At 48.8% G+C, this 16,383-nt stretch overlaps 5 protein-coding genes and 4 non-coding genes across 9 annotated transcripts; 2 read left to right on the plus strand and 7 right to left on the minus strand.

Annotated features, from left to right (window-relative positions):
* Positions 1–20: 20 nt before the first annotated feature.
* Positions 21–94, plus strand: BDV27DRAFT_t78. The gene has a single exon. It is a non-coding gene; the product is annotated as a tRNA-Asn (tRNA).
* A 1,881-nt stretch (positions 95–1,975) lies between these two features.
* BDV27DRAFT_t81 lies at positions 1,976–2,049 on the minus strand. Its single transcript has one exon. It is a non-coding gene; the product is annotated as a tRNA-Asn (tRNA).
* An 80-nt stretch (positions 2,050–2,129) lies between these two features.
* Positions 2,130–2,203, minus strand: BDV27DRAFT_t80. Its single transcript has one exon. It is a non-coding gene; the product is annotated as a tRNA-Asn (tRNA).
* A 1,150-nt stretch (positions 2,204–3,353) lies between these two features.
* On the minus strand, positions 3,354–3,427 carry BDV27DRAFT_t79. The gene has a single exon. It is a non-coding gene; the product is annotated as a tRNA-Asn (tRNA).
* Positions 3,428–4,293: 866 nt separating this feature from the next.
* pex1 (AAA family ATPase peroxin 1) lies at positions 4,294–8,266 on the minus strand (the record flags this gene model as incomplete). Its single annotated transcript, XM_032066464.1, has 4 exons — positions 8,105–8,266; positions 7,802–8,041; positions 7,665–7,743; positions 4,294–7,605 (listed from the first exon to the last, which is right to left on the minus strand). Coding segments are annotated over exons 1-4 (3,619 nt in total), but the record flags the coding sequence as incomplete, so codon positions are not given.
* A 279-nt stretch (positions 8,267–8,545) lies between these two features.
* Positions 8,546–11,500, plus strand: BDV27DRAFT_126034 (DNA replication licensing factor MCM7). Its single transcript, XM_032066465.1, has 4 exons — positions 8,546–8,997; positions 9,049–9,179; positions 9,231–11,142; positions 11,208–11,500. The coding sequence occupies exons 1-4, from the start codon at positions 8,677–8,679 to the stop codon at positions 11,274–11,276; spliced, it is 2,433 nt and encodes an 810-aa protein (XP_031928996.1). The 5' UTR covers positions 8,546–8,676; the 3' UTR covers positions 11,277–11,500.
* A 208-nt stretch (positions 11,501–11,708) lies between these two features.
* Positions 11,709–12,065, minus strand: BDV27DRAFT_156467 (putative adhesin; the record flags this gene model as incomplete). The annotated part of the gene is made up of 1 exon (XM_032072343.1): positions 11,709–12,065. The coding sequence occupies one exon, from the start codon at positions 12,063–12,065 to the stop codon at positions 11,709–11,711; it is 357 nt and encodes a 118-aa protein (XP_031928997.1).
* A 1,047-nt stretch (positions 12,066–13,112) lies between these two features.
* Positions 13,113–14,492, minus strand: BDV27DRAFT_98443 (ATP-dependent (S)-NAD(P)H-hydrate dehydratase). The gene is made up of 2 exons (XM_032078133.1): positions 14,124–14,492; positions 13,113–14,056 (listed from the first exon to the last, which is right to left on the minus strand). Exons 1-2 carry the CDS (start codon positions 14,175–14,177, stop codon positions 13,178–13,180), a joined length of 933 nt encoding a protein of 310 aa, XP_031928998.1. The 5' UTR covers positions 14,178–14,492; the 3' UTR covers positions 13,113–13,177.
* Positions 14,493–14,890: 398 nt separating this feature from the next.
* On the minus strand, positions 14,891–16,344 carry BDV27DRAFT_98437 (uncharacterized protein). Its single transcript, XM_032078132.1, has 2 exons — positions 16,258–16,344; positions 14,891–16,203 (listed from the first exon to the last, which is right to left on the minus strand). Exons 1-2 carry the CDS (start codon positions 16,261–16,263, stop codon positions 15,193–15,195), a joined length of 1,017 nt encoding a protein of 338 aa, XP_031928999.1. The 5' UTR covers positions 16,264–16,344; the 3' UTR covers positions 14,891–15,192.
* Positions 16,345–16,383: the final 39 nt, after the last annotated feature.

The raw sequence follows: 16,383 nt of genomic DNA on the forward strand, positions 1-16,383 counted from the left end.
AATGACGATCATATATAAATGTCTGGGTGGCGCAATTGGTTAGCGCGTCTGACTGTTAATCAGGAGGTTATGAGTTCGATCCTCATCCTGGACGTTTGTTTTTGCTTTTCTTGTCAATTCCTTAACTAGCATTTTTATCGTGTCGATAAGTGCTACTGCTGCATATCGTATTCCTACTTTACGGTTGTGCAACGTGGACGTGGGCTCAGTCTACGCGTCGTCATTAGGAAGGAGGGTTGTTCGTTGTGGAGGAGAGCAGATGTGGAAAATTGGCCAAACATGACCTGGCAATGGTACGGCTGGAAGAATAGGAAGCCGTTTGTTCCACTAAACTTTGGCAGCAGCAATTGAATCGGATGTTGGTTCAACCGAGGCTGGGGAGCAGCAAGTCGCTTGAGAGTGACCGATACGCTCCTCAACCAAGCCCTAACGATCTCTTGAGTGCTCTTTAGTGGATTCAAAGAACATGATCGAGTCTAAAGGATACCAGGACAACCACTGAGCAAGGCTCATTACAGAGGGAAAGAGACCAACAAGTATATATTGCGTCCGACGGCTATGGAGGAGTGGAACCAAGCCCCTACCATTGTAGCACAGGGCCCATGAGATGTGCACGACGAGGTTGGTTCTACGGAGTACTGCTTGAATTGTCTCAACTGTGATTCAGGGCAAATTCCCTTGGTTCCCTTATTCGGCGATATGTGCCAATGGAGATAATAGGTAGTGGGAGAATATAGAACGCTGGATATGAACTAGTCTGGAAGGTGAATTCCGTTTCTCTCTCTATTGCTCCTCTGGGTTCGAAACCATCTATTTAGTTCTTCCAGTTTCTCCATCCTTTTCTATTTTTTTTTTTTTTCTTTTTGTTGCATATTCTGTTCTATGAGTAAAATTTTCACAGGGGCAACCAACATTACACTCAAAACAGCATACATTCTCCTCCAAGTATGGGTTAACTAGAGCAAATTCCTTTGTCAACTGGGGAGGGAAATAGCCACCCAAAGGAAATAAACTTGGGAATTTATAGAGAGCCTCGAATGTAGTAGAATTTTACCTAGTTCTGAAGGATAGCGATACCCGCCATAAAGATCAGGCATCCCGACTATGCTAGGGCAAATCCCCAACGCCATCAAAAAGTGTTTGTATACTTGTATACTCTCGGCATAAGAGTCTTCCTGGCATACCTGGCTCTATGCCTACCAGATTTCCTGTTCGAGAAATCAAGAACGTGATTATAATAGGTATTAAAAGCACCAGAGTCCGGAGTTCATATCTTAATAATGTGTCCAGAGCAGATTCGATACTGAATGTTTCACACCTGTGGCACTCTACTTCGACAGTACGCCAAAAGCCCCCATGACCCATCACTCCTACTACTGGTTAGAGATGAGATATAGATATACTGTTTGTTGAGGCACCGAGGTTATACACATGAGCAAACTTCTACCCAATCTTATTAAGCCCTGGCCTGTCACGTTAATGTCTCTCTTCAACTAGCCTCCTACATGGGTGCGGACGCTATAGGGTGCCGGGCTTCTTTCAAGTAACTACTGGTGTATGTACAAGTTCTCAGTGCCGCAATGGACTGAGATAGTTTGAGCCACCCATCTAGCTAGCTTGCTCTTTAGACATCGACTTATGGATTATTGTGATCAACAATATATTAACCCTCTGAAAAGTTTCAACTCAGCAAGCTATGTGATGCAGGGCACCTTTCCGACGCAGCGCACGAAACTCGATTTGCAAAAGCAGAAGAACCACGGTGCTGTGGGTATTGTTTTTCTCTTGTTGTAATGATAGTGACCAGTTGAGAGTCCTAGAACTAGGCCGTGGTCATCTCACATAGGGATAGCTTTCTGCTTTACTTTCATCCAACAGCCGGGCTTCTACGAAATGCATGCATGCGCATTACTTACTCTATTTTGATAATACCCTGATAGCAAAAAACTATTTGTTACGAAGCAAAAAAGAAAGACGTCCCAGGTGAGGCTTGAACTCACAACCTCCTGATTAACAGTCAGACGCGCTAACCAGTTGCGCCACCGAGACGACCGATGGGCTCTTGGCTTAGTGTCTTCCATTTTATTCCAATATGAGTATTGAAGCTTCAGCAAAACAAAAAAAAGAGACGTCCAGGATGAGGATCGAACTCATAACCTCCTGATTAACAGTCAGACGCGCTAACCAATTGCGCCACCCAGACGACTGATGGTCACCCTGGCGTCATCCTCAAACTGTATGGAAGTGACTTTATGAGTAGGTCAATCTGCAGGACTCTGGTTATAAATCACCCAGCGAGAAGCTAACCTTGCAACTTGGAGGCTCTGTTTTTGCTTTCTCTTTGATACCGAATTTATTGAACAGGATGCCCCAGAATGTGACAACTTGAGTACGCATCTAGTTTATGATCTTGTGAGTGTCCTGTGATACATACCGCGATGAGTATATGAAATGGACCTTAGTATAGCCCTAATACGATGCCGCTGCAAGACATGGCCAGGAACTTGTTCTAACCTTGTCAACAATGGATGTACTTTTGGTTCAGTGCAGAAAATAAACCTTCTCAACAGTGTGCTCGTATATTTAAGAGTGCCCTCCCTCCTTCTAAATCGAATCCCTACTTGGTGAGACGACAACTGTAGCCCTATCTTCCAAAACTGAGCATTCGTCTCCTATTCAGTTGTGACTTTCTACATACTCAACAGCTGTTATACATTTATCAATTTCTCTAAACCGAGGGCTTGTTCAACTAACTATCTACAAGCGGTACGGCGAGCGAACGACATTCTGCCATGGATGGTCATGTTAGGTGAATGAAGTAAATAGCTGCTCTAGGATCCTGAAATGTGGATCAAAAGTACGGCCACCCATCCGGCCCTTGCTGGCTACCCTGCTTGCCCAGAGATTTCCCTCTTGCTAAGCATTTCAGTCATTCATGTCTCGTTTGCAGGCCACTCGGCTTATTATCACTGGACTCCGTCTGTTGCACTCACTGTTCTGCCCTTCTTTTTATTCCGCTCCGGCTTGATACTCTTTACTCGGTACTTCATAGTATTGAATCCATCTTTGCACTTGACATCAAATCGTCGTTTGCCACTATGCCCCGGCCCACGATTGCAGGGCCCCTACCAAGGCAGAGCAGTTTCGTCTGACTTTCTATTTCCGGGGTATATCGACCCAGGTCCGTAAAAGGCTTTGCTCCAAGAAAAAGACACTCTTCCAGAAAGCGGGATGACCTCTGTCGGCCCCACTACTACTACTACTACTACTACTACTACTACTACTACTACTCCTCCCTAATAGCCTGAAGCTGCGAAGGATAGACGGGAAGCCAGCAAAAACAAAAAGTTAACCGTCCAGGATGAGGATCGAACTCATAACCTCCTGATTAACAGTCAGACGCGCTAACCAATTGCGCCACCCAGACAAGTTGTTGCATTTCCGAAACACTTTTGGCATGATAATCTAAACCAAATAGAAGCGATGTTCTAACTTAGCAACCGAGTCCCGATTTAATGACTAGGAACATAAACATTGACTGGAACCGCCGCCGCTTCTTCATTCCATAGTTCATCATCGCATTACCTTGTTCCTACGTATGTTGAAGCTGATTATAACCAAGAATTCGCAAAACTGTTAACTTCCTTATATGCGATGCATATGTGCCATTGCCATTGTCATGATATCTGCTCGGTTATTGCTGAGCGAGTTTAGATATGCTTTACTTTTCTCAATCTGTTACCGAGCCTTCACGCCGGGCGTTGATCTCACATGAAGCTGGACATATTGTGTGCATCCAACTTAGATGCTTGACCCCTCGCTTACTGACCAATCACACAGTAGAGATTTAGAGTGTAAAAGGTATATAAACCAACGTCAACAAAAAGCTACTGCCCCAAAGGCATTCGGTCAATTTGAAACTATACAGAGCAGATTAGCATGGTCCCTGCACAAGGATGGCACACGCTAGTAAAGGAGATGCTAAGCTTTTTTTTCCTGCAGCGTTATCGACCATACTTGGAGGTAGGGTGCTTCGGTGTCTTCTATACCTGCTCAAGGGTTCGAAACGAGAACTGGACGTGGCCCTTTTCCTTCCCGCTTCTATACTTGGGGGTTTTGGTCGGCTGTTTGGAAACCCACGTTATAGAAGCTGCTTAGCTTAAAAAAGCTACTGCCTCTACCTGAGCTTTGGGGCGTCGCACCCTCTTGAGCTTAATGTGGAGGTGTTTTTGCTTCCTCGACGCTTCTGGGGTGGTGAGACTCTTTTGCCTTGTCACCATGACTGAACATATCGCCAATACCCCGGCTACTAATAGTATCTAGGCAAACAGTGTTACAGGTAGTTATACATTCAATATGCAATCATCTATACAGATCTATTGAACCTCACTGTACATGTATCGCTGTGTAATCACATCAGGCTTGTTCGCCCTCCAATCTCTTGACTACTCTCGCCGTTAGGCATCTCGCCATTCCGGCCAACCACGAACTCGCGGTATATCGCCTGGAGTCGCCGTCGCTCTGCTGCACTGAGGGAGCTACGTGTTGTGTTGAGTGATCGCTCCATGTGCTCCCATTTGATAATAATCTCTTGACGAGGCTCTTCCGGAGTGATCTCGTTTGCGGCAGGAGTCGCGGCGTTAGTTGTGCCTTGCGCAATCTGCCGCTGGCGTCGCCGGGCACTCTTGATTGCGTCGAGCTTGGCCGCAACAGCTGCAGGTGGAGGCATAGACACTGCTCCGTTGGCCTGCTCCGATGTGGAGTAAAGAAATTGGATGAAGGACTTGGTACTGGTACTCGCCGACTGCTTGGTATTACTTTTAGCTGCTGGTTTATCAGCGTTGTGATCCCCGAGAGCATCATGGACGGCTTCCAGGTGGGCGTTATAGACGACGGCCTGAAGATCAGCTCCAGAGAAGCCCTCTGTTCTCGCAGCGACTTCGTCTAGGCGAGCCCTAACTTCGTCGCTCATCGCTAACTTCGAACTGACAGCATTGATGATATCAGCACGGTCTGAGTGGTTCGGCATATCGCAGAGTAAAGACTTGTCTAGACGACCCGGACGCAGCAGTGCAGGATCAATCAAATCCGGTCGAGAAGTAGCGGCGAGAACGTAGACCCCAGAAAGCCCTTCCGCACCATCCATCTGTGTGAGCAGTTGGTTGACCACGCGATCTGTGACACCCGTGGAATCATGGCCACGCTTGGGTGCTATACTGTCGAATTCATCAAAGAACAAGACACAGGGCCTAGCAGCTTGAGCTCTTTCAAACAGGTCTCGTACGCTTTTCTCACTCGCACCGATATATTTGTTCAGGATCTCAGGACCCTTGACGCTTATGAAATTGAGGCCACACTCGCCTGCCACCGCACTAGCCAGTAGTGTTTTCCCGCAACCAGGAAAGCCATAAAGTAGCAAACCAGACCGCAGACGCAGGGGACACTGTGCAAAGATTGGAGCGTACTTGGTAGGGTATTGGAGTGTCTCTAAAAGCATCTGGCGAGTCTCGTGCAAGCCACCAATACCGGCAAAAGTGGTTGTAGAAGACGTGAGAGTAACATTACGAAGGGAGGCTGGCGTGAAGCCTTTGATAGCGCTTTCAAAGTCGTCAGCGCCTAGGGTGATCGCCTTTGATGTTCCAGATAGCTCTTGGACAGAGCGAATTAGAGCCTCATTTCTCGCTCGGGAGACGAGTAAAACCAGGTCACCAGGCATATATCCATCCGTTTTACCAGCCAGTTCAAGAAAATCTATATCATGGCTCAAGACAAAACCATCTGCTCCAGCAGAGCTCGGGCGGCTATCTGGATTTGAGGGATCTAGCCAAGAGCCCTGGGTAGATGCACTAGCTTCTCGTGCATGGCCGTTCATAGTGATACTGGCGCCCTTATCTTGACTTGTTAGCTGCTCCAGCACCTTCCGTCGGCCTTCTTTATCCGGAGCCCTCATGTGAATGATTTCACGGGCAACATGGCCTCCGATTATAACGTTGTTCAACGACTCCTTGGACTGTGCGGTCGCCAATAGCACCACTGATGAATTCATGGAGCAGTATTCTCGCACCATAGAGCAAATCACCTCACTGTTCTGACGGCTGCGGCCATTATCTCCTCCAACCTGTAGCTCCGTTTCTACCGGACACAGTTTATCGAGATCATCCAGGATCACGACTGACTGCCCACCTAGGCGAGAGCACCAGGAAGCGGACATAAAAAGGCGGCTCAGAGTCTCTTTGATATTGGAGATTCGAGTCTCGTCAGTGACGAGCTTGCGACAAGAGAAGTACTTCACATTGAAGAGGTGATCTTTTCGAAGTCGATGTGCTAGGAGATGGCTAAGTTCTGTCTTTCCAGAACCAAGCCCGCCGGTCAACAAGATTGACGACGACTTAGTTAGGTTATCAAGAGACTGTGCGATGATCTTATCAATGCCCACCATCTCTGGCACAACGGATGATATTGTATCCTCCGTGGGCATAGGGGACGAGCCCTGATCTAAAGGTCGCGGAATTTCAGACTGTACTTCAAGTGATAGCTTCTGCTCTGAACCTTGCACCCACCCGAATGTTGGTTCTGACGCGGCCTTTAGGGGAGGGTCAAATCGGATAATGGCACCATCAAATGCAGACACCGTTGTCTGATTATCTGCCTTCGGGAGAACCATTCCATCTGTTAGAGGTCCCGACAGCAACCCCTTCTCTGAACCAGGGCTACCATAGATTACCTTTATACGCTCGGCTAGCGCATCCTTTGCAGCTGCGGTATCAGCACCGAATTTTAACCCATCCTTCTTCTTTGATGCGTCAGCCATGAAGGGATAGACCTTGATTGACTTGACAGCTGATTTTTGCAATGGGGGAGGGGCTGCTTCGACGCGGACAATGCCACCTACCATGCCCTCAGCACCTAGAGCGGAGCACAGTAGCGTAGACATTGCCAAGTGTTCACTGTGCGGAGCATCTACCCACGGAAGCAATTTAGCAACGAGTTTTGTGGTGGGCGCACCGGCCTCGTTGGACTTTTGTTCTGCTTGATTCAATTGCTGTTGAGGGTCAAGCGGAGGTTTCAGGCCGGAAGGTTGGACGATGGTGATGCAGGCCCAGCTGGCTCCACGAAGTTCGTTTGACGCAAGGATGTCGGGCTCTACCCAAACGCGGAAGCCCTTGTTGATATCATCTTCTGACTCCCCATCGAAGTACTGCTCAGGCCACTGTCGATCAATACCTCTGAAATAAAGACATCCTCTGCTTGTCGAGTCTGATTTACTCTTTGTCCGCACGGCACTTCCGCTACTCCTCCCCCCGACACTTCTCCGGCTGCTCCCAGTAACACTCCTACTATCACCTCGGGACCCTCTTGTATTCTTGGGACGCACTTTCGGAGCAACAATAACCTCCGCATCGGGTGCTATCTTAGCGAATGGGGAGGTGTCCGATGGCGCCGGCGTAAGAGACGTGATGACAATATTGGCGGTGGATGTCGGGGAAAGATGCAGCGCAAGAGGATGCATATGGTCTGGTTGACCCGTGCTGTATGTTGGATTTGGAAGAGCCCGAATCTGAGAAAGAAGGTTGAGCTCCAGAAAAGTTGCGTGCAACTCAATGACTGTGGTCGGGATGAGTCAGTAAATGCAATCTCAGTATGGTCGAAGGTGAACACCGTACTTTCCCAGTCCTCAGGAGTTAGAGGCTCTATATTGATGGTATGCGCTACCGGAGGGTCCAAGTGAATGAATATTCCGACCTAGCACCGTATTAGAATACCTGGACATATAGCGTAGTGGTTGCCGTGCGTAGCGTACTCTTTGTCCTTCGGTGAGACCCAAGACTCTCCCAAATGTGGTATCTAATTCGACAGTAGAGATATCCTGTTCTCTAGAAGAGGGACCGCTATTGATGCCATCCTTTCCAACAACTGGCGCAAGCTTCCGCTTGCTTGGCATCCCCGTCCACCCCAGATAGCATGATCGTTGTGTCGCATTGCCGCTGGCCTTTCCGGATGTAGGTCGGTATTGCAGCTCGACAATCACATTTTGTGCAGCCTGACAAAGAATTAGATTTTTCAAAGCCAATTGACATCCACAATAGATGAGGAACTAGCTTACAGTGTTGGCATTGACGAGCAGTGCAACCAGCGATGGCGGCAGATTTACCAGACAGTTCTTCAAAGGCACGAGGGCAACCTCGGCTGTGGTAGAGGGTTTCTTGGGCGCCATTCTCTGGCGCTGTGAGGGTATATTCGTTCTCTTTAAAAGCAGCGGAGAGCTCTTGGAGAAGAGAGAAGACCGCAGCTCATTATGTCCCCGGACATCGACTCCGCAATCAAGCGCCCGCCATGCGCCGTTCGCCGAGCCGGCCGGCCCATAGATCTCGGACCGAGACTTAATCCGTTCCGGTACACGTGCATATAATACTAGTTCTTTTCAGGACTAGTGCAATATACGGAATGGAAACGCGTCAGTTTCGTGTCGCGACGTGTTTTTGCGCCTCAGGTTGCTGGGCCTAAGGTTGCTGGGGTTCCGAATTTGATCCACTACCAACTTCTCCGAGAAATCACCAAAAGTCCGCCCGCCGCTTCCTTCTGCCCCCTCCGATCGATGCGAGTCTAGTCCTGCCGCCATTCGCATCACTTGCCAGTTAATCTGTCAACTAAACTGGCTCATCCCATTGTCGCATCATGGCTTTGCTTCAGTACCACGCTCCTGTTGACTATGCGGCGCAATTGGACGCCTTTAAGGATTTCCTCACGCACTTCAAAACATTCGAATCAGCTTCTGCATCCGCGGCAACTGAGGCTATTGAAGACTTACACATTGATGGAGACCGCACCAGCGATGAATATGACTTTATGGATGATGCGGAAGATGAGAATGGAGCTCAGAGAGAAGGATCCGGCCGCAGGCGCCGCGAACCAAAACTGAAGTATATGCAGATGCTCCAAGATGTGGCAGATCGCGAGCGCACAAATATCCTGATCGAGCTTGATGATCTAGCTACAGTGAGTACTTGACCATTATGTTCCTCGACACAGTGACTGACATTATGGCAGTTCGAGAAATCACTCCCGGAGGACACAGACCTTAAGCTTGTTGAATCCGTGCAGAAGAACACCAGGCGCTATGTTGATGTTCTTTCACAGGCTGCCGATGCTGTCATGCCCAAGGAAACCAAGGAGATCACGTATGTATTGAAATCGAATGCTTAGGCGAACCCAAGGCTGATCGAATACAGATTCAAGGATGATGTACTTGATGTTATCATGTCCCAGCGTGAAAAGCGGAACGAGGCCATGACTATGGCCATGGAAGCCGACATGGACGCAGCGGCAGCGCCCTCGATCTTCCCCCCTGAATTAACCCGTCGATACACCCTGAACTTCAAGCCAATTACGCCTTCCGGATCGAGCAGTGAACGTGAATCCAAAGCCCTTGCGGTTCGAAATGTACGAGCAGAGCATCTTGGTGGCTTGATCACTGTCCGGGGCATAACTACTCGTGTTTCGGATGTCAAGCCAGCTGTCCAAATCAATGCCTACACTTGTGATCGCTGTGGGTCTGAGGTCTTCCAACCAATCACTACGAAATCATACCTTCCTATGACAGAGTGCATGTCAGATGAGTGTAAGCAGAACAACTCTAAGGGACAGCTGTTCTTGTCTACTCGTGCTTCGAAGTTCGTTCCTTTCCAAGAAGTGAAGATCCAGGAAATGGCAGATCAGGTTCCCGTTGGTCATATTCCACGCACCATGACTGTTCACTGCCATGGCAGCCTGACACGACAATTGAACCCTGGTGATGTGGTTGATATTGCAGGAATTTTCCTTCCCACCCCGTACACGGGATTCAGAGCCATCCGTGCTGGATTGCTGACCGACACCTATATGGAGGCTCAGCATATTACGCAACATAAGAAGTCCTACAACGAACTCGCGATGGACAACCGGACTCTTCGCAAGATCGAACAACACCAGAAGTCTGGGAACATGTATGAGTACCTGGCTCGCTCGATTGCCCCTGAGATCTACGGCCACCTTGACGTGAAGAAAGCCTTGCTTCTTTTGCTCATTGGAGGTGTCACGAAAGAGATGGGTGACGGCATGCACATTCGTGGTGATATCAACATTTGCTTAATGGGTGATCCTGGTGTTGCCAAGTCTCAGTTGCTGAAGTATATTGCTAAGGTTGCACCTCGAGGCGTGTACACTACTGGCCGAGGAAGCAGCGGCGTCGGTCTCACGGCTGCTGTGATGAGAGATCCTGTGACGGATGAGATGGTATTGGAGGGAGGTGCATTGGTTCTGGCGGACAATGGCATTTGTTGCATTGATGAATTTGATAAGATGGATGACTCTGACAGAACTGCCATCCACGAAGTAATGGAGCAACAGACGATTTCGATCTCCAAGGCTGGAATCACAACCACTCTCAATGCCCGCACGTCTATCTTGGCAGCTGCCAACCCGCTCTACGGGCGGTATAACCCACGTGTTTCTCCGGTCGAGAATATCAACCTTCCTGCCGCTTTGCTTTCACGTTTCGATGTCATGTTTCTTATTCTCGACACTCCTTCGCGCGATGCTGATGAAGAACTGGCACATCACGTCACTTACGTCCATATGCATAATAAGCACCCCGAAAATGAAGATGCGGGTGTCATGTTTACCCCTAGTGAAGTTCGCCAATACATTGCGAAGGCACGTACCTACCGGCCCGTCGTTCCTGCATCCGTTTCGGACTATATGGTTGGTGCATACGTCAGAATGAGGAAGCAGCAGAAGGTCGACGAGAGCGAGAAGAAGCAGTTCTCTCATGTTACTCCACGTACTTTACTGGGCGTTGTTCGTCTGTCACAGGCCCTCGCCCGTCTTCGCTTTAGCGAGGAGGTTGTTCCGGAAGATGTGGATGAGGCACTACGTCTTGTTGAGGTCAGCAAGGCGTCTCTGTCTAACGACGGCCAGGGAACTGCGGATCAGACTCCCAGCAGCAAGATTTACCACCTCATTCGCTCCATGTGGGAGAGCGGTGCGGCAGCCGTGGGCGAAGATGGCGAGCTCAATATGCGGAGGATCAGAGAACGTGTGCTTGCTAAGGGTTTCACTGAAGATCAACTCACGATGACCATCGACGAGTATGACCAGCTAGGAGTAAGTATTTCCAACATAACCCCTTATTTCTCAGTTTCGACAGTGCTAACATAACGATCTCTCAGGTCTGGCAAGTTAACGGTAACGGCACACGTCTGATGTTCGTTGGTGGTGATGCGGAAATGGATATGTAAAGAAGGGTATTCCACCATAGTTCTCATCGAAAAAGAATCACTAATGTTTACTTGCCATGAGTTAATCGGGGCTAATCACGTCTTATCATTTTTGTCTATTGTTCCGAATTGATGATTCTTCCAGAGGCTAGATTTGGCACGGGTGTTACGGTGCATAGTGTTTCTCAATGGAGTCCGGGAACAATATATACCTCATTATGATTTCCAATAGAACCAGTGGAAACAGAATCAACATCTCAATTAGAGCTCAGGTTAAGGAACGGCAAACTGAAGCTATAGCGCTAAAGCCCAACAAAGGAATGTAGATCAACTCTGACAACAGCCAGCCATATCAAATTACCAACCGTGTACGGCTTCACCACCCTCATTTACTCCCATTATCTACATGCATAGTCACCGATTCCCACCAACCATAATCGATTCAAGAGTCTCTTAAACCTCGCATCTATTCTGAATCGGCACCTCAGCACACAGATTCGGGCTCGCTCCGTATGGGTTATCGCAGAGCGTATTACACTCAGTTGACTCCGGAGTGAACACCAGGAACTGGTAATTGGGCACGTTCAAGCGGAACTGCTTGGTGATATCATTGTTGTCCTTCGACGCCTTGTAACCCGCGCGACAGGCACAATGGAACCGGGTGCCCGTGTTGATGCACGAGGTCGTGATGTCGCAGTTGTTTTGGCCCGACAGAGGGTTGCAGGTGCCGCAGACGGGCCTGGTGGGGTTGGCGAGGACAAGAGAGGAAGTCGCCAACAGGAGGGTGGTGAGAATGGAGAGGATTTGCATAGTGGTTGGTGGTTAGGTATGCGTTATCAAGGAAGAGTTAAGAAGAAGAGTATACAGCGTAGATTGAGAAGTGGACGTTGGTTATGAGCTTTCACTGAAGATCGAATGCTTTGCTTACTTTTTCTGATACTCTGTTTGGGCTTGAGTTTGCTGGTTCCCATTGCTTCTTATATACCTTTTGTTTCTTCTATTTTGGGGACTATATCACGCGGCGGATGGCTCGGGATGAGGAGGTTGGAACCCAGCCGCAGTCAGCTAGGCCTCCAAGTACGACCTTGGAAAAGGATGAAGACGAGGACACCATTTTCCAATACATGTCTCTCAAACGCAGAGCCTTTTTCCTCTAGAGGGTGTCAGGCTCGGCAATTGAGTTTGGGAGCCACAAACTGGCGGTTTTGGATACGAGCTCTGGAACATGGGACAAAGGAACCAGTGCCATGGTGTCGAGCTAAACGATCGTGGCATTCGCTTGGGTCGATAATGCGGGGGAGAGACTCGGATTTTGAGTCTAGACTTTGTAACTACCAAGCTTTGACTCGGTATTTCTTTGCCGGATACTTGTTCCGACGTGGTCGTGTTCTAAAAGTGTGGATGACGCAGGTGGCAGGGAGATTGATTCGAGATGTCACGCTTGAGTTGTTAGCACACTAGAATCCTTTTTTTTTTTTTTTTTTTGTAAGATTATCTTGTTTGTACCGTAGTTGGATAGATGAAAGGGGCTGCCATTTCCGCACGGGGTGTTCGTTTCGCTAGAGATCGTTGCTGCCGCTCTCGTATATCAGCGAGGGCCATCCTGGAACATGGCGAATGGTGGCGAGTTCATAACGAGGAATCTGAGTCAATGACTCCTGCTTTTGTATCTACATGGTTGAACATGTCGGTGATTTGGCTCTCTATGCTATGCCCACCTGACTGCCTCTTAATCTTCATTGGCTGTTGTTGATGAATATAACTATTTATAGTGACTCTAGGCGTGAGTGCTCTTGCGTGAACGCTGCCAAACCAAGGCGAGAAGCTAAATTACGATACTCTAAACTCTAACTCATGGTTTATGAAGTGCAACCAAGATGTATTGCTAACGTAAATCATCTATTGCGAGACACGAAGAAAGTCTACAGACGCATCTTCGACTGTTCCGGTTCGCCGATCAACTCCAGAAAACTCTCATGAACCTCATCAGTGAGGTCACTGGCTTGCATGCTCCTGCCTTTCGCCTCAAAGGCGCGGCGAGAACATTCTCTTGTAATCCCGCTGCCTGCCCAGGCAGCAAGCAGCAAGGTTGTTGCTGGGGACATTCTCTTGTCCGATGACTCAAGCTCTGCCTGAATCTCCTGCTTACTCTGCGCCTCTCTTTGGTTGTCCTTCTCACCGGAGTCCCAAAGTCCGTTGTGATAAGCCGCTCGCCACGCCAGCAGCGTGCCTAGCGACCCCGTGAGCGTGTCTCCCTGGCCTCCACTGCGCTTCAATCCTCCGACGACTTCGTTGACGATGCTCGTTACACCGTTTGAGATCACATCATGAGGTCCCTTCTGGATTATCGTCACGCCACCAAGAGCTTGCGACAATTTCTCACAGGCTTCGGTTTCTCGGCTCGTCTTGTCACCGCTATCTGACTCGATCTGCGTCATGCTAGGAACCTCAATATTCAACGCCTTGGCCAAACGGCTGAACTCGTTAACATTAGGCGTCAAGATACAGTCCTTGTATCCTTTAACAATATCCGGTTGCTCCGTGACAAGCAGCAGTCCGTCGGCATCTAAGACAAACGGTATTGAGCGGGACCGCGCCTCCTTCAAGACTTCCGTGACCACTTTCAGCGTAACCCCATCACGACCCAGTCCCGGTCCCACTACCAGAGCATGGAGGCGAGATAACATTGCCACGATGGGGCTAGCAAGATTAGGCGCATCGATCGAATTGGGGTCCTTTACAGACTCGCTACTTGGTAATATAGGATGAACCATCAGGTTCGGAGAATAAGACTTGATGACCTACATAGATTGGTGAGTTAAGACATTCAACGCGTTAAAAATTCAAGACGACACAGCATAAGCTTACAGTAGCCGCAGACCGCTCACAGATAACATGACTCTGCTCTTTGTCAGGAACCATCGCATGAACAGTGAGATAGATTCAGACATCCTACCATATCGCAGCCTACAAAGCTTAGTCAACGTTACCACCCCTTATGACCGTTGTTCAGTCACATACCTAGTCGAGCCGAAGCCATGGAAGAGAAATATGGAGCTCCTGTGTAACTTGACCTCGGTCAATACGACTTGTACGTACTCACGTTGAAGGAGTGGGCATACTCTAGTGATCCTCCAATAACGGCAACACGCCCATGCTGTCCTGTGACTACTATTAACACAGAGTCCTTCTGCTATTGTACGAGAACCTGGATAGCCAACTGTGGAATAAGGTAGACAGACCTTTGTGGAATTTCTCCAGCATAGGCGGCACAATCTTGCGTACCTTACTGAAGAGAATCTTAGGCGAAGTCGTGATATGATGAGCCTCCATGACGGATTATATTACAGAACCTTGCTACTCAATCGGAAAGAAACGATACACGCAAGCAACAGAGGGTATGTTGTTCATGGAGGAGAGAAGATTAAGAGAGCAAGAGGGGAGGTGCAAGAGAAGCAAGCAATAAGAGGACTATGGCCTGTGATGTCACCGCCTACTAAGTGGGGCTGATCCGGCGATAAGAATCTTGTCCATGGGTTCCAACTCTCATAGAGATTTAAATAATTAAGCATAAGATGTAAGAATGACGCCTCTCCCCACCTGGTAAACAGGACGCAAAAACACCGGATAGGGTTATTCCAACGGAAGGAAAAGAAGATAACGCTAAAGAGAGCAGCGTTGCCACCCTATCTATCAACACCATGACGCTCGCTAATGCACAGAAGGACTCAAAAAACATATCATAAACAGGAAGTTGCCCTAAAAGAGAAGAGAAAGTAAGAAATAAGGGGAAAAGAAGAGATGTCATATGTAATGCACCCTCGGGTATTTCTCGCTGATGCTCCGTTCCAAGCCAAAAGAAAAATGTGCCGAAGAAGTAGAACAGAAATTACTGACAAAGAAAAAACAAAGGAAGGGAAAAGACTGCTTCGTAGCCTCAACGTCTTCGGGATGCCAATGTAGAAAGCTTCCTCTGGCGCTCCAGCTTTGCTTGCTTGGCTGCAAGCTCCGCACGCCATTCTTCTTCATCCTCTTTCCTTGCAACTGCCAATGCGGCTGCTTCTTCCTCCTCCATATCATTAAATCCGCCTTCCATATCCGATGAGGCATCTGAGTAGTAATCATCGTAGTCGTCTGCATATTCGCCCTCGTCTTCCTCGTCTGTTCCAAGATATTCGTCCATCCTAGATCGTTTGCTCGCTCGAGCCTGTGCTTTCCGATCGATTGGATTGTTTCGAGCGGGTAAGCCAGCCGTACCTCTGTATTCCGGTACCGCAGACGGTGTTGGCCTTGCAGTACCCTTGTACGACAGCTCTTCAGGCTCCCGTTTCCTAGCAGGTTTTCCATCACCGGCTTTGCTACCTGTTGCCGGACCAGACGTGCTGCCGGGTTTCTTCGCCGATCGTGCATCTTTTTCCTTTGCTTGTGCTTCCATTGCTCGTTTCTTGCGTTCCATCTTGCTAAGCTTCTCTTTAGGTACAGCCTGGTGCTTGAACATGCCCGCTTGTGTTGGGGCTTTCTGCTGCAGTTCCTTTGCCTTTGCCATGATCTCCGCAAATGACCCCTTCGGGGGAGGCTTGGAAGACACTGGAGCTGCTTTCTGTGGTGCCGATGACGTTGATATATTGCTCTTTACGGTAGGCTTCGCAACTGATGTGGTGGCAGGACGGGGTTTAGGAACCGCAGCCGCAGCCATTGGTCTAGAGAGTGATTGTTTGCTAGATGCCTGGGTAAGAGGCTTTTGAGGACGTTGCAGCAGCTCCTCAGCCTTGCGTTTCGTACCTGCAGCATTACTTGACCGCTCAGCGACATCACGCGGGGTAGTGCTGGGCCTGCGGGCCTCCGATTTGGCAGTTGATGAGGAGACGGGTGCTGACTGTGTGGTAGTGACTGGCGGTAGGGGAGACGGTTTGCCCGTCTCGATGGATGAAAGAACCGAATCGAGGAACTGCCTCATAAATCAGCGAAACATCACCAGAATAACGGGATTAGGCACTCTTACACTCATCTTGACGCCTAAGGCAGGTATAAATGCGCAGGTTTCGGTCGCAGGAAAGAAGTGATGAGGGCAGATTCACCGTCGGTGGTTAGTGTGACGGATTAACTTCATGACTTCTTCTGAGGCAGA

The sequence above is a fragment of the Aspergillus caelatus genome (genome assembly GCF_009193585.1).
Source record: "Aspergillus caelatus strain CBS 763.97 unplaced genomic scaffold BDV27scaffold_60, whole genome shotgun sequence".
Classification (NCBI taxonomy): domain Eukaryota; kingdom Fungi; phylum Ascomycota; class Eurotiomycetes; order Eurotiales; family Aspergillaceae; genus Aspergillus; species Aspergillus caelatus.